This window comes from Camelus dromedarius, chromosome 26, assembly GCF_036321535.1.
Source record: "Camelus dromedarius isolate mCamDro1 chromosome 26, mCamDro1.pat, whole genome shotgun sequence".
Lineage (NCBI taxonomy): Eukaryota > Metazoa > Chordata > Mammalia > Artiodactyla > Camelidae > Camelus > Camelus dromedarius.
Window position 1 is genome coordinate 2,917,959 of NC_087461.1, and position 24,373 is coordinate 2,942,331.

The following is a 24,373-nucleotide window of genomic DNA, read 5'->3' on the forward strand; positions in this document are numbered from 1 at the left end:
TGCTTTTTTTTTTTCCATTTTTCTTCTTTTGGTCATTGTGAAATTGTGACTTATAATAAATATATATTCGGGCTTCCTCTACTTCTTGGCACTGAGCTCCTAAAAGCCCCTGGGATTTCCTAAGATAAGAGCAATAATGGTGAACGGTGTGCCTTTGATGATTCATGAGAAGCCTCTTTCAACCACACCTGAGTTTACACTAACAAAGTGACTTCTGGAAAGCCCTAAGGATGGAGGCCGGTTGCCAGGGGAACCAGCCACTGTTTAGGGGGTTGGAACTTTCAGCCTAACCCCCAAGCCTCCGGGGAGGAGGTGGGGGCCAGAGGTTGAGGTGACCACCCACGGCCAACAATTCAATCAATCAGGCCTATGTAATGAAGTCTCCATAAAACAGCCAACTGAAGGGGTTGAGAGATACACAGCAAGGTTGGTGGACATGCCCCTCCCCCCACACCTGGCTCTCCACATCTCTTCCATCTGGTTGTTCCTGAGCTGCATCCTTTTATAATGAACTGGTAATCTAGTGAGTAAACTGGTTTTCTCAGATCTGTGAACTGTTCTAGCAAATAACCAAACCTGAGGAGGGGGCTCCCCCACCATTACCCAGCCTTGCCTCGAGGTGACATCCACTGTCTTGCCTCGAGGTGACATGCTGAGCCACCAGAGACTGACCCTCCTTGCCTATCTCATGGAAGTCTACAAGGATCACACAAGAGGGGCCAGGGGTAGGGACAGAATCAAGAGCTTCTCAAGTGGAGAGCATTCTTCTTTATACCTTTCACCATAAACCCACACCTTCATTACTGTCATACAAGCAAGGAACCCAAGATCACAAAGTCATCAAGAATTCACACACTTCTTGAACATGTATCTGGGTTCTTTCAACGTATTTACAGTTGCCCTGAACCTTTGGCCTCCACACCACGTTGTTTCCTGTCCAAAACCTGTCAGATTAATTAGACTCCTGATGAGATTATTCTGACTCATACATCCTCCCACTTCTCATCCCATCTCTGACTAACATGTGACCTTTTTTGACGGAACTATTGAAATTTAGTAATGGTTTTATTGCCAACATTTGCCAGTTGTGCGGTGGCATTTATCAAGCTCTCGTTAGCCTGGACAAGAATCACTTCCGGCATTGATTGAAGCCCCACAAACTAATTTTTCTTAACTTGCATCAGCTCAGCTCCAAGTGTTCTGGCTAATAAGCTACTAATGAGTCTGCCATGGAGTTTGTCACAAAAAGAAATCGACAGAATTAGTGGGTTTTTAGCAAAGTTAAAAGATACCGAACTTCCAGAGAAGGGTGTCATTCCTCAAGAGCACTGTTCTGTGTGATGCCACCCCATGGGAGGGGTGGGGTGGCAGGAAGTTGCTTTACCCCTGGGGGTCCATGTTCCCCTTCCCTTAACCCCAGCTACCTGCTAAGTCTACACCCAAGATGACTTCTGATCGTTCCAGAGCCCAGAAAAGAAAGGCATTTAGGTCAACATGAAATAGTCAGAAGTTGACTCACTCCTCGGGGAAATCTCAGGTGAGCTCTTTGCTCAAGTAGCTTCAGAGAGTTTGAGAAGAGTCCTGCCTTTAGAAGTCATAAGACCTGCATTTGTCCGAACTGTTGGTCAAAGCACTTGACCTCTGAAGCTTGGGTCCAATTACATCTTCAGTAACACGAGGATAACAAAACCTTACCTGCGCCCAAGAACAAACAGGGTCAGATAAATTCTGCCCAAGCTCTCCTCCAAGAGCGAGAGGTGGGGGCCCCACAGATGGAGCAGGTGATGTTACATGAAATAGACATCGAGGTGGTGGTGTTTTTAACCCCATTGCAAGAGAGGAAGCTAAGACTGGGCTCTGTCTTTCCAAAGTCACACAGCCACCCAGGACCAGAGTTGGCCCTTGAGCTTGGGTCCATCTGGCTCCCCGGGCTACACACTTAATCTTTCTCCCACACTAACTCCCAGGGCAGGTTTGAGTGGCAAGGGTGACTCTTTCCCCTTCTTTCGCTCATCACTTCTGTCCCCATCCAACTAAGGAAGAAAAAAGCCCCTCTGGTTGATATTTCAGAAGAAAGGCCTCTGTACAACTTAGCACGTGTCTCATGTGACTGAGGGCTGGGGGCGGACGTTACCACCTGTGCTTTGCCGCAAGCGTCAGCAGGTGGCTACGGGGCTACTTGGAAACAACATTGCTTGGAAAGTATTGGCTTATATAATTTTTAGGTGATTAGTGGAAACATATTATTAATCAAAGTATTTACATTAAGGGTTTACTTGGTAGAAATGGGCACAATTTCTTCCTGGGGAATCCCGAAACCAAGTCACCCACGTGATGCTCACTGTCAAGTCATCACACTCTTTCCTCCCAAAGCCACTGCCCTAGTTCAGGCACTCATTACCGCTCACTAGTTTCTGGTGGGGCTCTCCCAGTGGGCCTCACAGCTTCCTGTGTTCCTCTCCTCCAGTATTAAGCTTGACAGTCATCTTCAAAGCACAGCTATGATCACACCCCAGAGCCTGCGCCTCGGCCATTAATGTCACCTCCACCGCAGCCGTCATTCTGAACAATGGTCTCCGAAAAGAGCTTCTGTCTTTCCAGACTTACCTATCACCACCCCCCAACACACCAGCCACGGGGCACCACGAATACCCTTGGCTTTTCTCATGTTCTTCCCACCACCAAGAATACATCCCCCACCCACACCCATAATCTTTGCCTTTCAAAATTCTTCCCAGGTGTCGAGGCCTCGCAAAAACACCCTTGGCGATGAAGCTTTTGATATCTTCTTATTCGGATATGATATTTCCTCCTCTGAGCCCCTGTATCACTTTGTTTGCAGCTTCGTGACCTTGAGAAAGCCACCTAGACGTAAACCGAGAACAATACCCACCTAGCATGGTGGCTGAGAGGATTACATGAGATTGAAGATGACTTTGAGTAGTGCCTGGCATGTAGGACATACTCAGTCTATGGTAGCTTTTCTGGTAGCTATTTTTTGTCACTAATAACACACACACACACACACACACACACACACACACACACACACACAAACACACACTGTAAGCTCTTGAAGAAAGGTGCCAACCCTGTTCATCTTTGTATCCCTTGCAGAACCTGTCACATGGCATGACCTCAAAAAACGCTGATTTGAATTGGCAATGCCAGCATCCCACCCGGAGACACCAATTCTTAACATCCAGAGATGGAGAAGCTTCAAGGAAAGGAGTAACGTGCCCGCCTCACCTGTACACCCAGTCTGTGTAAATGTATTTCTTTTTCCTTCCTGACTGGTTTGGTGGTGATGGAATGGGTGTTGCCTTTCCTACCAAGGACACCCACACACACCCAGCTTTCACCGGAATTGCTCCGTTTTTCCAGCCTTTTTAAAACCTAGCTCTGTTTCATATTGATGACTGGACGACGTTGCTTCTAGTCTCTCCTTCTGCGTGGGGCTCACGGAGGACAGCAGAGCGGCTCGGTCGGATCTGTTTTGGGATCCACAAACCCGTGACCAGAACCTGGTACAAAACTGTGTTCCAGAAAATGCTTTCTGAATACGGTTGAGCCAGATTCTCACTCGCATTTCTTAGCAAAACCACTAAGGAGGCAGAAGCCATAGATGAGTCGGAGGCTCTGCTGAGCCTCGGCCATCCTCTCTCATGTCCATCTTGTCAACTTGATTATCCTCGGGGCAGCTTTCCCGGGCTTCCTTCTGCACAGGCCAGTGGGGCAAAGGCTCTCGGATGTTCTAAGGATGTCAGGCCTATAATACGATTTGTGGTTAAGGCTTGACAGATCGTACACAGAAGCAGCCCTGTTACTTTGCTGGTCACAAAGTTCTGCTCTCCTAGTCAGGACATCAGAAGCTGATGCTCAGGGAGAATATTAACCAGTCCATCAAAGGTCTTTGTTTGAGGGAAACTCAGTCATAATGAATGTATTGGTTAAACGTGCTTTTTTTTAAGTGCAGGATCAAGAAAGGGAGGAAAAAGCAGCCCCTCCATGTATGCAGAGAAACAGGAAATCTTATCTTCATCGAGGATTTGGAGAAAGGAACATTAGAGAATGAACAAACAGCAACATCTCGCAGAGCAAATGGTGAACTTACTTCCCATCAGGAATGGGTGCTTCCGCTCCATCCTTCAACTCTCGTGTTAAGTGTGAGCTTCGGAGTTCACAAATCCTTTGGTGGCCCCAAGACTGGACAAGGGGCCCCTCGAGATGTCGTCACAGCAGCCTGGCCTTCATCCCACTGTCCTGCCACTGCCTCTTTATCCATCCTCAGCCGCTCCAGCCCACCTGGCAGGTGGTTCAGATTCAACAGACCTTAACTTGCATTCTCACACATTGCTATTAAGAGGGCAAACTGGTACGATCACTCTTAAGGACAACTGGCAATATTCTGCAAATATTATAATATCTTTTAAAATTATAAAAGCACAGATCCTTTGACCTAACACTTGATCTAAGAATTGAAGAATGAATAGCAGTGATCCCTTCTCAACAGGAAGCGAGGTCATCATTTGTTCTCAAAGATGCTGTTTTGAAGGCAAGAATCATGACTCTCCAGCTCCATCTTTAATCCCCAGACATCAAGACTGTCCCTCACACCCATAGGCATTCAATAAATATTTAAGTGAAACAAGTGACCTTCCCCAAAATTCAGATTTCCTTCATCATGTAAAAATCTATTTTTATAAGCCCAGCGTGTTCCTCTTCCAAATGGGACAATTAACCAGCCCTCTGCGAAACAGGGCCCTCCAAAGCACTTCCTTTGTTGAAAACTGAAAGATATTCATTACTGACATTTAAGTGTTTCTCCCACCTACTCCCCTCTTGCAAATATTTCTGAAGAAAATTCATTTCCAGACAGATTTAGCCTCATTTACATCTAATTGTCTTCAGACTACACTCCAGGGAGGAGTGTTAGCAAAGGTTGGGGCATTAGAGAAGTGTGACAACCGAAGAATCAAGTAAGCCCAGAGCTTTAATTGACAATTAGTCAGAATGAAGAAACAGACAAAGGAACCAGTCACCTGTTCCAGCACGCAGCGAAGGGCCATGCGTTGTGGCTGAGAGTCGCAGCAGACACAGAAGACAGGTTTTTTATCTGGGACTCCAGATCCGTGGACACACACCAAGCCAGAAAAAGCCCTAAGGTAGCCCCTGGACAGGTGAGCGCAGCACGATGACACTCATCAGTGTGGTCAGAAGACGTGCATTCTGGACGCTCTCCACTCATCTGGGCAGGAGCCCAGGCAGTTAATGAAAAGCAAACCGGTCTTAAAACAACAATTCCTTAATTTGCACAAGAGCCTCTCCCCGTGGAACCCTTGGCTGAAACAATCTGCCAAACTCCCGTATTATCCATCGTCTATAACAGTGAATCTCAAATGTCTCGTTCTCAGGATCCATCCACACTCGGAAGAGGATGCCAGGGAGATTTGTTCACGTGGGCTGTATCTACCAATATGTGTCCTGATCAACGTTAAAGCAGGGACATTTTCTCAATACATATTAATTCATTTTAAAACAACAATAGTAAACCTCTCACCTGTTAACATTAACAATAGTATCTTATGAAAAAATTGCTATAGAATCAAAAACAAAAACTAAATTTAGTGCAAAGAGTGGCATTGCTTTAGAGGGTCACAAATCTTTTTAGTGTATGAAAAGGTTCTTTTATAAATATTGGATCCAAGTCTTTTATCAGAAAGGTGGCTTGCAAATATTGTCCCCTAGTCTGCATCTTGTCTTTTCCTTCTTTTGTCAGTCATCTTCGGAGAGCAGAAGGCCTGGATTTTAATAAAATTCAACTCACCAGTTTTTCCTGTGGATCATGCTTCTGGCATTGTGTCTTAGAAATCTTTGCCTAACCCAAAGCCATAAGAAATTTTTTCCCATGTTTTCTTCGGGAGTTTTATAGTTTTAGATTTTACATTTAGGCCTATGATTAATTTCGTACTAATTTTTATATATGGTGTAATGTATGGATTGAGAGTAATTTTGTTGCATGTAGATATCCAATTGTTGAAAAGACTGTCCATTCCCCATTGAGCTGCCTTTTCACCTTTATTAAAAATCAGTTGATTATGTATGTATGGGTCAGTTCTGGGCTCAATCATTTTCCATTCATACATGTCCACCTTTTTTCTATAAACTTTTATGTCCAGGTTTATGGTCCATATCAAATTCTTCTTTGTGTCTGATGTGGGGTGAGTTAAGGTTCATTTCCCTTCCTTTATCCAGTTGCCCCAGCACCATTTGTTAAATAGACTTTTCTTTTCCCATTGAATTGACTTTGTGTGTTTGTTAAAAATCAATTGTCCACATATATATGGATCTATTTCTAGACTCTCGCCACTGTGGCATTGATCAATCTGTTGATTCACAACATCCAATACTATGGCTTTATAATGTCTTGAACTTTGGTAGAATAAGTCCTTAAACTCTGTTCTTCTTTTCAAGATTCATTTTAACTGTTCTAGGCCCTTTGCTTTTCTGAATAAATTTTGACCTCAGCTTGCTAATTTCTGCAAAATGCCATGTTGGGATTTCGCCTGGAACTGCATTACATCCACGGATCAACTTGGGGGGGACTCATTACTATTTCTTAAAACACATTTCCCAGCTCTGTCTCTAGAAAGGGCCTGGACAGAATAATAAAATCGCCTAGCAGCAAGAAGCATGCCTGGAGGTCCCCACTAAAATACCATTTCTATATACTACCCCCAACTAAAAGGAACCAGGGCTCCTTGGAGCAATGTTTGATCCCAGGCTTTGGATAATGAAACTACAAGGTAAGCCTAGAAGATCTTCTTTTACCAGAAACTAAGGATATATTAAAAAAAAAAAATTAACAGGGACATGCCAAAGGACACGGGAGCTTGGACACAATGTGAATAATCTGAGAATTTTTTAAAGTATAGTAAGAGATTCTAACACATAGAATTTTTTGAACAAAGAATCTATATCCGTGGTGATATTCAGAAACAAGAAAGAGAGAGGGAGGGAGAGGAAGGAGAACAGTGGGGGTGAAAAATTCCTCTCTAGGGAAAAATGTTAGCCGAGAAATGTGAAGGATTATAGAATTAGAAAGTCACCATTGACAAACCCTGAGGTTATAATTTGTTCAATCAAATGTTGTCAATAAACACTAAAACCATTGGGTGAAAGGTTATGGGGAAGCAGGAGATTCACATGCTCTCCAAACATCAACACACAGATTATTTATTAACTAGAAAAGACGAAAGGTACCTTACAATGGGGAGACCTAGCAAAACCACCTTAACTATGTGATCAACATGAACATCGCCAGTAACACAGACTTCTTGATATGACGCAACAAAAAGTACGTAACACCATCAGCGTGGTGTTCTTGCCAGAAATGCTTAACCGGCACCCTCACATGAGGGAACAGGCAAACCCAGGACATGGAGCGTTCTGCAAGGTACCCGGCCTGGATGCTTCACACACACATGAAATCACGATGTTGACAATTGGTGAAGTTGGATAAAGAGGGTCCCCATGCTCACTACACTCCTGTTTCTAGTTTTCTGGAAATTTTTCAAAATAAAAACTTGGGGCTAAAAAAAAGTGCATAGAGAGTTATCTGGACAAATCACTTGTTTTACAAGGGGGATAGTGGAGGTACCATCACAGCAGAGGACTGACAAGCTGGCCACCTCTTCAGTAGCAAAGTTAGGATGTGCGGAAGTAAGCCAAGGAGGGAAGGACGGACCGGTTGGAAGTGAACAATGCGTCACTGTTGGGGCGATCTCGTTTTCACCTCCGAGCTGCTGCAGGAAGACTCCAGAGAGCGGCGATGCGCTCGTTAGCAGCTCAGGCTCAGCCCGGGTTTCTCTGTGTTCTACACGGCGTGACTGATGTTGGCAGTATTTTCTGCAAACACTGGGGCCTGAGCTGGCACCTGCTGCTCACCAAGATGACCGCTGAAGCCTCGCTTTCCCACGGGGGCACTGGGAGGACCCCGCGGGGCACGATGAGCCAGCCAGCCACCCGACACGCAGAGTGTGAAATGAGAGTTGGAATGTTATCATCCCCAGGACACGGGGTGGGAAAGTAAGTCTCCGATGAGCAGAAAGAGAAGACGTCTAGATGTCTGAAAATGCAGTGGGGGCGGGGAGATTGGGAAGGCCAGAATATAAAATAACATCTATGCTTGTGGCTACAAATACGTGGACCCACATTTTCTCAGGCTACGAGCCCAGGCGTTCATGTTCCGGTCTGATAACCTGCTGTCCACACCACCCCAAGGTCCAACAAACTATTTCTGGGGGTGTCTCACATGAACTACTGGACAATACTTTTAATTCGTCCACTTCCAGCCCCCAGCATGGTCACTCAGTGTCCTGAAAGCCCCAGATGCTTTAGCCACCATATATAAAAATAGATTTTTTAAAAAAGATTCTTCTGTCTAGCACAGGAAACTATGTTCAATAGCTTGTAATAGCCTTTAATGGGAAAAAATATGAAAGTAAATATATGTACGTATATGCATGACTGGGGCATTGTGCTTTGCACCAGAGATGGACACATCGACTGCATCGCAATTGAAAAAAAAAGCTACAGATGCTCATGGGACCCAAGTGATCTTATTTCTGCATCTCTGACAAGCTCCCAGGGATGCTGGTTCTGCAGGGCCATGGACCACACGTGAGCAGCAGGCTTCCACAGTACTTAGCACTTGCTACAGTACTTAGTACTAAGTCCCTAGCACCGCGGTTCCTTGTCCGCAGTAGGTCTCCAGTAAACATGATTGGGAGGGATGACCGAACCTACTGAATGCTTCTGCAATAGTGGGATAAAAGGAACACGCTTTATCAAGATACCTGCCGTTCATCCTACTCACGTTCCTCTTTTTTCTTAGAGTAAGGAGTCTAGGGCACTGTTGGGTGGAGGCGGAACTGGCAAAGTGTGTTTATTTTATTTTTTGGCTTGTGGAGCAAAACAAGAGAGGGCACCGACAGCTGAGGGTCCTGCACATTCTGCCCCGGGGTCTGGCGTCCGAGGGCGAACCCATCTTTCCTGCCTGTGGCACCTTCCCCTCTCCCCTCATGACAGTTACCGGCCCAAGCTGCGGATTTATCCGTTGTTTACCCTCCCTGCTTTCCCTGTCTCGAGCACATGCATGCACACACAAGTGCACTCCTTGAAATTCAAATTGCTCCTTGTGCTTCTATAATGGAAATTAATGGCATGATCTCACACTCTCCGGAGTGAACCATACCGGCAACACCGCCGTCTAACCCAGCCCTGGCGCTGTGCAGACCCACGTACACACTCGTCACCGGTCCTTGACTATGAGATAAAACGTCATCTCAACGCAAGCTGACTCCCCTCACTTGTCTTTTTGGACATAGATAATGATCTCTCATTTTAATTTCATTTCAATAGCATTATCTTCAATTACGGACTCCGCAGCTACAGCAGTCACCCGCTCCCGAGGCGCGGTTCTGCTCCCTCCTCGCGGCCAGCGGCACCGCCTCACCCAGCTCTGCAAAAGGAAAGACCTTCGAGAATGCTTGGGGCTGGGGCCGAGGCCTGAGCTCTGGGGGCAGCCTGTGCGGGACCCCAGCTAAGTGACTGGACTCGACCATGAGGTCTCTTTTAGGGAAAACATTCTATGATTCTAGAAGAATTCAGAGAAACAAAGGCATTAAAGCATTGAGCCAAAGAGTGTCTGTTCAGATACATGTGACTGATTGTAATTGTATATAAATTTATACGTATTTTTTAAATGCTTGGCCTCATTTCATACATATGTAAAATGATGATACTATGAAATATATATTAGCAAAAAATACATTATGAATATACTACATACGATAACACTAATACATTATGCATAATACACATCTGCGTGTGTATAATATGTGCAAAATTTTGTAAGTTCTACCTTTTCCAGATTTTACAGATTAACATATATTTCACACAAGTCTAGGAGTCCAATGACTTGCATTCTTTCCTCAGTCTGCCATGGGTTCCCAGCGTGACTCTTCAGCAAGAGTCACACGCACACACACGCACCACCACCACATTCCACTGACCCAGTCCTGTCTTTAGCAAAGGCATTTCCGGACTTGTGGCTTAGAAGGCTGGTTTGGTTTGAGTTTGGGTTTCTTTCTTTGTATTTGTTACAATAATGAAAGCTTTTTTTTTTTTTCCAAACAAAATGTTGTGCAGATCCCCAGTGTATGAGACAGATTAAAGCAGACACTCCAGTTAAAGCATGGAAGGCCGCTCACCCTCCTGCCCCCTCACTGAGAAACAGCTGATGGAATCCCGGGGTGGCAGCACCCCCACCATCGTCCCCTCATCTCTGTCCACGTCCGCGGGCAGGACACGTTGCCTGTGTGTGTGTGCAGGAAGCCTAGCGGCTTCAAGCCTAAGCACATCCTGTCCCTCGGTAATTCTTACTCATTAAACCTACTTCTATTTCCATTAGCTGGAATCACATTCTTTAAAAGGTAAATCTACTGCCTCCTCCATGTGAAGCCCTTTCCATACAAGTTAGCATTTCTCCCTTCTTGTCTTCTTCAATGAAATTTCCCCACATTTGGCTATTGTGGTATCTTTTCTGGTTCTTCAGCATCTTAATCAGCCTCTTCAAGCCCAACTCCAGTTGGCCGACATCCCTTTAAATATGTCCGAGCAGAAACCAGCGGTGTTCTGCACACCCACACGTCTTCAGTAGCGTGTTCAGATAAAATGTTTTGCATTTTTTATTATTCCATTACCTAGAGCTTTTCTTTCCTCTCTCTGTGTGGACACTGGAATTTGAAGCATCTGTGAAAAGTGAAACTTTATAAAGAAAAGCATTCTACCCATTTTTGCCAATATCTAGTTTTACATCTGTGTTGCGATTCTGGGACCGCCTTTCAGACGGAAAACCAAGCTCCACTTTGTTCCTTCACTTGTCGTGGGGTCAGGTTTGTAATCCTTGGGTTTCAGTTTTCCATCCGTGATAAGCACGCAGTCACAAGTCCTGGGCCACCAGGGCCCAACCTACGGGCTCTTTTTAGAGGATAAGGACGAGGAGACTCTACTAAGAGATGCTGCTTCGATGACAGAGAATTTTCTCTAGATTATTCCCACTCTACTGTCCAAATAATCAATATTCCTTACATGGATGAGCACATATTCTTTATCAGTTACAACAATAAGGGCATTAATTACCCTGCAGCCAAATGGGATTTCTTTTTTTTTTTTTTTTAACAGCGGATAATTCCGACCAACATACATTCGAATCCTCAGTTACAGTTGGGTTCTGCTGTCCTGCTGGACTCAGAAGAAACAGCAGGATAATACGGATTTAAGGAACAATGATTTCTTCATGTTATAAAGAGCACAGACCACAACTCATAAAATAACATTTAGGCTTGGGCTAAGTTCTGATACGGTGAAGTGAAGCGGTGAAGGCTGAAGCTGGCAGGGCTCAGGGCCCTTCTGGAGAACGGCTTTCTGTTTTTCCACGAAATACTTGTGAGCATTAAAGACTTTAGATCATTCCAGAAGTCCACCTACCTCCTCAGCGAGAGAATTTCAAGACCTAAAATTTCGTGTCCACATATATATGGAGGGAACTCTAATTAGAAAAGGCACCTGCATGCCAGTGTTCACAGCAGCACTATATACAGTAGCCAAGTCATGGAAGCAGCCTCAATGTCCAGCGGCAGATGACTGCATAAAGAAGCCTTGGTACATATATATACAATGGAATACTACTCAGCCATCAAAAAAGTAAAATAATACCACTTGCAGCAACATGAGTGGACCTGGAGATGATCATTCTATGTGAAGTAATTCAGACAGAGAAAGAAAAATACCATATGACATCACTTACATGTGGAACCAAAAAAAGACACAAAAGTGAATATATGTATGTTCATGTATGACCGAAGCATTGTGCTGTGCACCAGAAACTGACGCAACATTGTAGACTGACTATATTTCAATAAGAAGATCTATAATTTAAAAATTAAAAATTTTTAAATTTAAGACACAGATGAACTTATTTACAAAACAGAAACAGACTCGCAGACATAAAAAACAAAATTATGGTTACCGGGGGGAAGGGCTAAATTGGGAGTTCAGGATTTGCAGACACTAACTTCCATACATGAAACAGATAAACGAGAATTCTCTACTGTACAGCACAGGGAACTATATTCAGTATCTCGTAGTGACCTACAATGGAAAGGAATGTATGTATGTATATGTGTGACTGAGACATTATGCTGTACACTAGAAATTGACACAACATTGTAAACGGACTATACTTCAATTTTTTTTTAAATGGGGGGGATGTGCCCGACCACGGTGGAGAGGGCTGGGGAGAATGTGGGTCTCGCACGGCCCTTCACGACGGTTAAGCCTGAGGTTCAAGGTGGGCGTGGAAGAGCTCTGGGCCCACGTGAGACCTGGATTCTCACCCCTGTGCTTGGGGGACCCCCGTCACCCCTCTCACAGTCCTCATCCGGGAACTCAGGGAGGCACCTGCCTAAATTCCGCCACACCTGCGCTGCTACTTCCAGGGTACTTCCCGGTGTGAGCCCCGCCTCTGCCCCATGCTGTCCACCCGCCTCCTGCCCTGCTGCCTTCTGCCGCTCCCTCTGTGTGCCGGTTTCTCTGTCCCAGACCGCCTGCTGCCTGAACCCCTCTGCTGTGCTCTGGTGCATGGTACCTGCCTCAAGTGTCCAGGACGGGGGTGCTACTTTCTGTGCTATGGTATTTACCACACTGAAATTACGTATTTTTCTTAACAGCTTTTACCTATCTTTCTAAACTGCTGATGCCCCATAAGAACAGGGGTCTTAATTCACGTTGAATTCCTGCGGGTCCCAGCCATACCTGGCACACAGCAGGCACTCCAAAGACACTGGATGAATGGATGAATAAAAATGGGTCAAGTTCAAGTGATTTCCCACCAAAAGCTCTAGGTCCGTGCCTGCCCCTCTGCGTGCCCTTTGATCAATGCAAACACCTAGAGGTTTGTGAGAAGCCAGAGAGAACATTGCCGATCAGAACCCACAAGAACCCCAGGGCAGCAGGTGGACTTCCAGACCCCTTGTCCACTTTCAAAGCAGGACCTGGCTCCAGGCTTCCAAAAGGAGGGGCAGACAGACGGGGAGGTGAGGAGGCTGGAGTTAATAAGAACTAAGTAAGATCCATAATAAAACTCTTCAAAGAAACTGTTTCTCAGTTCAGCAGAGTGTTTTTTTTTTTTTTTTCTTATTGTCAATGAAGCAGTTTGCAAGGGCAGGAAGGGAGGTGGGAGGTGATGGGAGGGAAGGTGGGGAGGAGGGCGTGAGGATGCAGACAGCCTGTCATCTCCATGACGCGGACCACTGGCCTGGGTCATATTTTCTAAAGAAAATCGCATCCCAGGGTCGACACCGCATCTGGATTTACGATCCACCCTGTGACCTGTCACTTTTATATATATACACACACACACGAGGGAGTGGAGTGGTTTCCATAGCGAGGAAATATCACGGCCCACTTACCAGCGATACAAGAAAAGGAGCCGGCGACCCCGGCGGAGACAGAAGGTGCAGGGATGCTCTCAGGGCAGACCTCCCGGTCCTGAAGCTGCCACCCGCCTCACTGAGCATTTTCACTCTGGAGGGAAGTCCGCTCACGGGTAAGGCTTTGGTCGGGGACTTCTCCATGAGGGATACGTGGATCTGCCCTAAATTAGGCAGGAGGTGCTGGGGACTGGACGGGGTGAGAGACGATGGTTGCAAGCGCCCAGGGGTGCGCCTCAGTGCGCTGAACACCGAGGTCTGTGTTCCAGGTAAGGAGGAGTCGGCCCCAGAGAGACCGCGGGGAAGTTCCTCGGGGTGGGGGCAAGCGACCCTCCCTTTGTTGGTATAGAGAGACCTGCTTTGCAAAGGTAGCCCAGGGGCAGCGTGGGTTCTTACACGTGTATCTTTCTGAACAGAGTCCAGTTGTGAACGTGAAAAGTGTGCTTGTAAACAGGGGGGAAGACGGGGGCGTGGGGGACAGAAACCACAGGGCACGGCCCCCCACTGCCTGCCCCAGCAGGAGGGCGGGCGGGCGCTTACTGGTTACCAAGTGCGGCTCCTGCCGCCTCCCCACACACCTGTGAGGCAGCTAACGGCTCCTTTTCAGGATGTGGTGCCTGGGAGGTTAGGTCATTCACTGAAGTTATCTGAGGGTGAGGAAGCTTTCCAACCCAGGTCCTCTGCCCTCAAAGCCCAGAACCCCTTCTCTCTCACTACACCGGGGACCCTGGAGGAAGGGGACAGACATCTGCAGTGACTAGGTGCCACCCGTGAAGGGGAGGAGCCACACAGGGGGATGTTTGGTGTCCAAGTTTTCTGAGAAATCCTGCCTGCAGTGTTCTCCCCTAAGACAGCAATCTAGCAAACACACACACACACACACACACACACACACCCCACTTCTGAGACTGAGTGGGATAAGAAAATGGAGATGAATCCTGCCAGTGACCAGTGTTGTCTACATGTCAACCTTCTCCTGGCTGTTCCGCCCTCTTCATGAATAAACCCTCTCTGCTGACTTTGAGGGTGAATTGCCCGGAGGTCGGTGTGTGTACATGAGACGCAGAAGCACTGCCAGGAGCCCGCAGCTCGTCACTGTGACACCTTCTGAAAGGCTTCAGGGCGCCCTGGGCTCAGCAATCAGTGTCAGCAAGTGTCCTTTGGTACAATTTACCAGCGTTTGCGGACGCGCCGGGGAACCCGGGGGCTGTCTCCACCTTCCTCGTGGCTGGAAGACGGGGCTGGCACTGGGCGAGGCTGTGGGTCAGGCTCTGCCTCCTGGCTTCACTGCCTGGCAGGTGCTCTGAATTTCAGCCCAGCCCAGCACCCCCCCCCCCTCGCCCCCGCTGCTTCTCACCCTAGGGTGTGACTGTCACAGCTCTCAGAAGTCAGCGGGCATCTTCAGAAAAGCACGGCTACACTAACGCCAAAGAACAGCTGAGTTTCAGGTTCCCAAACGAGAAAACTAGAGATGGAGAACTTTACCCCTTAAATCTAACCCGGTGGGGACCTCTTGTTTTCGGAGCAGGTAGTGGGGAAATCTTCCCCCTTTGTGCTGTTGCTCTGGGGGTCATGGCCGAGGAAGCCGCAGGAGGTAAGAGGGGGAACTTGCATGGAAATCAGATTCTTTCCTTTCTTTGTGGAGCATTTCTTCTCTTTTCCCCTGTGACCCCTAAACAAAGCTAAACAGAAGGAAAAGAGAGAGCACGAGTCTGGAACTCAATCCCCTGACCTCACAGACAGCAACACTGGGACCCAGAGCATTTAGCTGCTGAGTGACTTAGCGGGAGGCCAGGACTGAGTCTGGTCTGTGAAAGGAGCTGGGGACAAAGGCCCAAGAGTGACAGAGAGAGACAGCTTTCCCCTCAGCCTTAACCCTTTCTCTGTGAATTGCATTTTGGCTTTTTAAATCTTTTCAGGCTTAACAAACCCTCTGAAAGTGCCCCCAAGCTTCAAGGTGCCTCCCAGGTGTCCAACAGCTAATGCCATGATTCAGGCTGTTATTTAACGCAAAACCGCTAACGAGATCTTCAGTAAATGATAAAGCCAGAAGTCTGGTGATTGAACACACTATTGAAAAAAGGAAAAGTCCACCCTTCCACAGTCAACACACCCTTGTAAGACGTCCTCCGGGAATTGGGCAGACGATACTAAGGAGCTCAGAGATGGGTTGGAAAACTGAGAAAGTGGTCCTCAGATTGTGATCTGGGGACCCACAGCTTCAGCATCCTCCAGGGACGTGTTAGAAATGAAAGATCTCAGGCCTCATCCTAAACCTACTGATTCAGAAACACTTGGGATGGGGCCCAGAAGCTCATGTTTGTACAACCCATTCACGGGATTCTGAACACTCTGAAGGTTGACAGCAAGTTACTTAGACTGAGTTCAAGGCCAGGAGAGCCTTCCTGGGTTAGGGCAGAGAGAATGGTATACAGCCAAAAGATAAAAGCCAGAAATGCAACACAACAAAGATAATGGTCTGTAGGATCAAATTACCTGCTATAGACAGATAGACAGACAGACAGACAGAGACAGAGACACAGACAGAGAGATATCAATATACCACTTCTTTAGATGTGTTTGTTTTGTTTTGCAGGGGGAGGTAATTAGAGCTTTTTTTTTAATGTAGGTAGTGGGAATTGAACCTAGGACCTCATGCATGCCAAACATGTGCTCTACCACTGAGCTGTGCCCTCCCCTCAAGTATATCACTGCTAAGATGGCTGTATGTGAACTGAATCTCATTCATATAGGACCTGGAGATTATTTATATGTGAACAGATATGAACCACCCTTCTTCATTAAGTATTTGGTTCAACTAAGAACTTTTCGACTTTAATTTAATCATTCACTTCACCTTGATAAGGTAGTTATTGTTATCCCCAATTATCAGATGAGGAAATTGAAATTCTCAGAGGTTAAGTAATCCGTCCACAGCCCTCACGCAAATCCAGACCAAGTCGGAATTTGAACCACCATCTGTCTAACTCCAGAGTCTGTGAGGTTTTCCCTAGGGGCTACAAATCCAGACGTAACTGGTTCATACGTTTGGATCATTTAAACCAAGGATCAGTCATTACCACGGGCAGTTGAGGGGCTCGTCAGAACGCAGGTTGCTGGCCCCAGAGTTTCTGATTTTCTAGTTCTGGACCTGAGAACGCTTGGCATTTGTAACAAATTTCCACAGGCTGCCACTGGTCCAGAGACCACACTTGGAGACCTGCTGAGGCTGAGCAAGAACAAAGCCCTGTTAGATTTGAGCCCATTTCCCACCGACCCTCAGCCCCCATCACACGCTTTCCCGCGTCGCTCTTTTCTGCTGCAGGAAGAGATGCTGATACCGGCCCACGTCCCGCTGCTGCTGCTGCTGCTGCTGCTGCTCGGGGCCCCCCAGACAGGCCTCGCCGGGAAGTTCCACAAAGCCGGGTCTGTCTTCAGCTGCATCAACACAGCCCTGTCTGAGGCCAGGAAGAGCCCGCTGGAGGATGCACCCCTGCTGAGTAGAAGAAGCTTCCCCCACCTGCCCAGCCAAGACCCACCCCCAGGAGAGGACGAGGAGAAGGAGGAGCAAGACAAGGAGAAAAGGACCTTCCCTGACTCCCGCGGAGGCGGCGCAGCTGGGAGCGCCCGGTACAAGTACCTGTCCCCAGCGCAGCTCAAGGGGAGGCTGTACCAGGACAAGGCCCAGAGTGACCGGCACACCAAGTTCACGCTGTCCCTCGATGTCCCCACTAACATCATGAACATCCTCTTCAACATCGCCAAGGCCAAGAACTTGCAAGCCAAGGCGGCCGCCAACGCCCACGTGATGGCTCAGATCGGGCGGAAGAAGTAGAAGCCGAGGCTGGAGGGACAGCAGCCCATCAGGGACCAGAACGGAGGTGGAGGGCGGGGGAGGGTTTGCACTTGGAGCGACCGGTCCTGTTTCACGGGCAGCTTCACACTCGACCCCTCTGCCCCCTTCCTTCCTGCCCCAGCCCCACTCCCCACTCCTCTGTGACACACACACAGCCGTGCAGGATTTATCCCAGCTCCACCGCCACGAGGCTACTGACGTCTGTCCCCGTATTCTGTCTCCTTTCTCCTCCCCCACGATGAGAGGCAAAGGTCACGCTTCTCCCTGATGACCCCCTCGCCTGAGAAGAGGCATGCAGGGCTCCCCTCCTCCCCGCACTCCATCCCCAGCCAAGGCCGGAAGACGAGGAAACACACTGCTCACCATCCAGCCACTAAACCCCTTCCCCACCCTCTCGCCCCCATTAAAAAACGGCTCCTTGAAGCTCTGTCTTTTTTCGGTTCCTGGTCCTTCAGTTGGCTGCCTTCCGGCCTCTGAGCTGGGAAAAAGGACAGCCAGTTGTTGCAAAAATATGTTACAGCTTGGTGTTACAGCTCAGTTGTGACAGCAACCTGGATCCGGGCTCGGAGAGAAACCAAGCAGCACTGGGAGAGGTGGAGAAGTCAGGTTTGTTACACCACCAGGCCCAGAAGAGTGAACACTCCAAGCTCTGGACCCCGTCTGTAGGTTTACACAGGCTTTTATAGGCTGCCAGTTTACACTTTGCAACATCATATGCAAATAAGGTATAACGAAAGTTGACTAATTAGAAACAAGCTTTGTAGAAATGGACCAATCAGGAGTGAAGGAAATAACCAATCAGGAGTGAGCTCAGGGAACCAATAGAATTTTAGGGGTAAGTAAGCCGTTTCAGAGGCAAAAAGTGAGCTAGAGCCTCTGGGCCAGGGAACCGGATGGTGCCGGCAGGAGAACTAGTGGCCCTGCCTGGAGGCCTTGTGGGTCTTTTTATGGGGCTTCCCACTTCACAGTGAGGGAGGTTATGAGTGTGTCCATTCACGACCCTCCCGGGGGGAGATGGTTCTGGAGGTCTTAGGAGGAGTGAAGAAGAGCTTGGGAAAGGCCAAGCTGGCAGGTCTGTGCTGGCTGCCATATCCAGAGCCATCTCCACAGCCTGGTCCCACCGAGTGGCGCAGCCTGGGATCTGCTACAGAGAGGCCTTGGGGCTTGGTGGGAGGGGGTGCTTTCAACTACCTCCCTGGGACATCTGGACCCCCTCCGTGGCTTGCTAGGGGTTGAGTCACCAAGTATTGAGCAGCTGCTTCTTAAACCCCTGGCCACGGTCCAGCCCGGTGCTGGGCACGTGGGGAGATACTGACATGAGAGGCAAGGCCTCTGTTCTCCAGGAGCCAACAGCCTAACTGAACGGACAAAAGCAAAATTTGAAAAGAAGCAAACACCCCCAGGGCGTGTATAAGCAGTGAACTGCAAAGTGATGGCAGTTAGTGTAAATACACATTACATATGAGGAATTCAGAATGAGGTGGGAGGTTCGACATGAGTAAAATGCCACCAAGCATGGACATCAGTTAGAACTTGGATGGCCTCTGGCAGCAAAGCCTTGTGCATGGCGATCAGTCATGAGGACAGAAAAGGGGAAAGAAACCACATGCACACACACCAGCAACCAGCCCCGACACCAGCAGGGGCAACGTCAAAAGGCGAGTGAATGACAAATTTGGAAAAGTGTTTGCCACTCATGTACAAGACAGATGAATTAGTGATCAAATATGTAAAGAGCTGCTAAAAACTGAAAAGAACGAACCCGAAAGAAAAATAAGTGTGAACAGATCGCACAGGCACACAGACACACAGACACAAATGATCCTTAGAGGCAGGGAAAGACGCTAAACTTATTCCCGGTGAAACAAATTCAAAGTGCACTCACATACACCTTCTCAGCCATCAGCCCTGCAAAGTCCCTGTTTGACAGCTGGCTGGCACTGTAATTGAAGAGGCGAGGTTCCACCCTCCTCCACTGCTGGCTAGTGGGAAAATAAACTGAGAAGCAATGTGGAAATACTTATCAAAATCACAAATTCAGTTTAACTCAGCAATCCTACTTCTGGTGGGCATTATTGGAAAAAGAGAAACTGTATTTTTTTTTTTTTAATGCTAACCTAACCTTGCACTGAAAAATACCTCATCTCTTAACAGGACCAATACTTAAAAAAAAAACAAAAAACTGAAACACAACTGTTGTTTCCATCCTGGGAAAACCTCACGGTAGAGCAGAGAGAATCTTGCTCGAGACTCAGAATACTCACGTGTGAGTCTGGGTTCCTCTTCTTCGGGTCTCTGAGCAAATCCTATAACTTCCCTGAGTGCTGATGTGCTGGGAACCCTCTTTATGAATGTGCCCTCACTGAGTTCTCAAGAGTATATTTTAAAGCACTATAGTATTTTTCACGTTGAAGATTTTTTTAATTTGCTTTGAACTTTTTGTTGTTGTTGTTTTAATCGTGCATATTCTGTTCACATCAAAGGTGCAAAGGACAGGAAGCGGGGGATTAACGTGGCTGAGGGAAAAATCCAAGCAGGTGTTACATTTCCATAAACAACGTAAAACCAGAACTTAAAAGTTGCAGGGGGTACCACCGAGCGTGCTCAAATTCACAGCCGGCTCCTCCTAGGAGTGAACAGAGCTTTGAAGACAGCGATCTCTAGTGGACACTTATAAACAACTTTAAAAAGTTTTGTTTTTGTTTTGCTTTGTTTTGAATCATGGTACCTGCATCACAAAGTCTCCAAACAAGAGACTGATTTCTTTAAAAAAAAAAAAAAAAAAAAAAACAGAGAAGGCACAGATCCTTGCAAATACCAGACTTTCTGTCGCTCTTTTTGCAAATACACTATCATACACAAGCTAAAATGTGTCCTGGGGCGGTGAGGTTTGCTGGCAGGGTAAGGGGATTGCATATGTAACAGAACTCTAGAGGATTCAGCTTTGCCTCTGGAGCAAGAGGTGGGGGCCCAGAGAAGGGTGGGAACTGTCCAAGGTCCCCCAGCTGGTAAGTGACAGAGTCAGGTCCATCTAGCCAAGAGCTTCTGCTTGTCCCTCCACGCAGAGCTGACCCTTCATGTGGACAAAGGGCGTAGAATCACGAGCCACGTCACTTCCTTACAGGGCTAGCACCGACCCCGGTGAGCCACTCAGGTGGAAAAGCCCCACACAGACGCCAAGCCTTAGGATGACTCTGTCCTCAGCAGGAGGGTCAGCTGTTCAGAATGCCCTCAGAGCCTTACAGGCGACTTAAATGTGAGCAGAAGCATCTGGCTCACAAACTAGGGAGAATTTGCCAAAGCTGGACCCACCGACCACAGTGGGAATGCAGGGGTTTCCTCCCAGGGGGCGGGGCTCCCACTGAGCCCGGTGTTCTGCTGTCTGAGCTCCAGTCCCCAGAATGGACCAGACTTGAGTGTCCACACTGCTTCTAAGCACGACTTCACGGTAACATCAACACCACGTGGCAGGTGGAGGCGCCACAACCAGAGATCAGGACCGTCTCCTTCCCCCCCCCGCGACCCTTGAGCCCACCGCGTAAAAGCAAGAGTCACTGGGGGCGGGGCGGAGGGGGACTGGTGTCCATCCTAACTGCACTAAAAGGAAGAAACGCCCTGGTTCCCCTGCCTTCTCAGCCTGGGAAGAATCCAAGAAGAGATGGAGCAGCCTCACTGGCCACAAGAATCTGCCACGCCAGTGCGGCAGCAGGCAGCTGCGGTCAGAGTGTTTGAGTAGAACATGGTAACCACAGCGGGCTCCTGGTACCCAAGGATTTAACATTGTGACTGGGACTTGCTTTGCGAGAGAAATACGATGCCATGAAAATCAAGGCATGTGAGGTTCATTAGAAAAATAATACACAAATTTGAAAGTGATTTGGGGGGGAGGAGATAAAAATGAGTTTGTATGTGTGAAAATTCCCAACACAGTCTCTGTCAGGTTATTGGTGTTGGTTTGAGCTCCCTTGAAAAAAAAAATAGTTTAAACTCTCTTTTAGAAATAAAAATAAGGCTGAAACACCCAGTGAACCTCCTCCGAGGAGACAAGTGCATGGAGGATCCAGTCTCCAAACGGTCTACCTGGCGAGAAACCCCGAAAAACAAACACCGACAGCAAACAGCAGTGCCTGCTTCCCGACAGTAGAATTATTTTGGAGGCTGTAACCAAACCATCCGGGAAAGCCAAGTCATACCAAGAATTCAATCAGATAGTTTCTATAATTCCAAGAAAACGGGAGATACAGGAGCGGAAAAGTATGTAGTATTAAACTAATAGACAATGATAGATATTAATGGCCGAAGAAATACAAAATCTAATCAAATGGTGTAGCCGGCTACCTTAGTAAGAATTACAGATGTAATCTGACTTGAAAATTAACCACATGACTCAAATCTAGGCATGAGCTATGAAATACTGTGTTCTTTAAAAAAAAAACTATTTACTTTTATTGAGATGTAATTGACAGACACTGTCCTATTAGTTTCAGGGGTACAACACAATGACCCCCCCACCTCATTCTTTAATTAATGAGCTTCCTGTTACAGACTGTTGCTAGGGTTCAGCACGCCCATGAGAGCCGCAAAGATCCCGTCACAGCCTGGTCAACGTCACTAAGAGGCCTCAGTGAACTGAGAAGGCAAAAGGCAAAAAGAATTTTCTTGGGAAAATCACCCCAAGCCTCTGGGGTGACCCGGTGTTTCCTTAAAGGGTGAGCATCTTTAGTCCTGGGACACAGTCCTCCCTCCCTAAGCCATCACTCCCCAGCTTGAACCTCCTCGTTCGGGACTGAATCACCCTCACCACCCAGTCACTGCTGTCAGTCAACACCACCTGGGGCAGCTCACCTCTGTTCCTGGTCATTTTAGCTCTTGGCTGGTCAATCTCTCTGACACCTCTCCCGCCCTAGTGCTTGGTGATTTCGACATGCCTATAGATGACCCGTCCCACATCCTGGGTCTCCGTTCTAGGCCCTGACCCTGCCCAACGCCCTCTCTCAGCTGGCCACTCACTCCCACAGCCACACCCCTGATCCATCATCACAAACCGTCAACTGTGGCGCCACCCCCCCATCTCTCCAGCTCGCTCTTTCCAGGACGCCAACTCCGGCGGTCTTTCAGCCCCACTGAGCCCAGTGACCCGCTGACCCTGCCACCTTTCCGCTGTCCCTCCCCCCCTGCTCCTAACGTCTCTTTGCTCTACGCCAGTGTCAACACGCCAGTGGTCAGTCGTCGTCCGGCTTCTGCTCTGCCTTATTGATTAAACTCTGATAAATGTAAACACCCCAACATTCCACCCCTCATGGCGAAGCCGAACACGGCTTCACACACGTGTGCACACGCGCGCGCACACACGCGCATGCTGACGGATCTCCCTGCAAATCCTGACAAGGCTCCTCAGATGGGCTCCCTCAGCTCTGCAGCAGTTGGCCACATTTCCCTCCGCCGCTCACACGCCCACCGCCCCAGACTCCTTCTCTTCTCCCCTCAGACTTCTCATTCACCCTCCTCTCTCCAGTCTCGGCTGGTGAGCTTGCTTCCCACTTCACCGAGGAAACCGGATGCTGCAGAAGCAAACTTTCAACAAACGCCACCCCTCGTCAACCTACCTCGAAGCATCTGGACTCAGGCGTGCTGGCCTCCTTCCTGGGTCAGGTGAACCCTCCCTGCTCCTGGTCAAGGACAACCCTGTGCTGGGCACTGACCCCCCACCCCCTCTCACCCGCTCAACACATTGATCCAACAACTTGGCCTTTTCTCTCGCACCTCATCGACGTCACCCCAACCACTGTGTGGCTCACAACAGCGTGGAAACCTACACAAGAGCCCCAGCAAGCTCTGTTGTCTCCCGTGAGCACTATTGTAACTGTCACCTTCAACACGCAACGCAACTTACTTACCATGTTTGTCGTCTTTCACCCCCACCTTCACTACCGTATAAACTCCATGAGGGCACAGATTCTTTTTTTTTTTTTTTAATTTATTTTCTTGGTTGGTGGGGGAGGTAATTTTTTTTTAATGGAGGTAGGCAGAGGAGAGAGAGGAAACACACACTGGGGAGGGGTGAGCATCTAGCCTGAACAGAAGGCACAAGACCATGGTGAGGAGGGCCGAAATATCATTTCTACTGAACCACGGCCACTGGCCTCCAAGGTGACAACAGGCAAAGTGGTACATCCTTCAAACAGAGCTCTCGAACACCACATCTCAGTGCAGTGATTTTAATTCGTAAAAGCGTCTACCAGGAAAGTCTCCAAGACAAAGCGCCAGTTCTTGGCCCTCGGGGCACAAACAAGGAGCAGGTGGTAGCCGGGCACTTTGGTAAATCTCCAACAAGACCCCCCCGCGCTGGGCCTCCAGCCAAGGCTGTGGAGCTGTTACCTTCAGGTGTCCACCTGGACCGAAAGCACTGACCACGGGGAGGCCGAGAGAGTTTACCTGGAGGACCCAGGATGAAAGGAAGCCCTGCAGACGAAGGAGGCACCTGAAACCCACCTGAGCATCTTTGAGGATCTAGTTCATCTTAATTCCAACCAGTGGACTGAGCATCACGGAGTTTTAAATCTGGCTAGTGGTTTTAATGCATGTTCGTCCACTTTAAATTATTACTTGTCTATACATGCGACAGTTTGGTTTTCAAAATTAATTCCATTAAGTGGTTTTGAACTTAAATCCTCAGGTGCCCCTCCCTCCAATCCCCAGAGCTTCTCTTTTAGCAAGTTCATAGTGAAGCTCAGAAACCTGCATTTTTTCCCTAAATCTCTTAAGTGGTTCCAATGCAGGGTCCTGCTGGCCACACTTTGAGAAAATATCCTCGAGGACAGATGAGATGAACGAAATTACTTTCACCTTCGGATCTGCAGGACACAGAGATTCAGATTCTTGAGAAACCCAAGAATATTCTTGTCGTTTATTTGTATAAAGAACAAATCGAGACCTTAAGGTGGAAGAAGGAAGAGACGCG

General features: G+C 47.9%; 1 protein-coding gene across 1 annotated transcript; it reads left to right on the forward strand.

Moving 5' to 3' along the window:
- The first annotated feature begins 16,887 nt into the window (after positions 1-16,887).
- Positions 16,888-17,391, forward strand: UCN3 (urocortin 3). Its single transcript, XM_010982852.3, has one exon. It carries the CDS (start codon positions 16,888-16,890, stop codon positions 17,389-17,391), a length of 504 nt encoding a protein of 167 aa, XP_010981154.1.
- The last annotated feature ends 6,982 nt before the right edge of the window (positions 17,392-24,373 follow it).

Coding starts and splice junctions, on each gene's coding strand:
- UCN3 (XM_010982852.3), top strand. CDS start 16,888: ATGCTGATACCGGCCCACGTCCCGCTGCTGCTGCTGCTGCTGCTGCTG.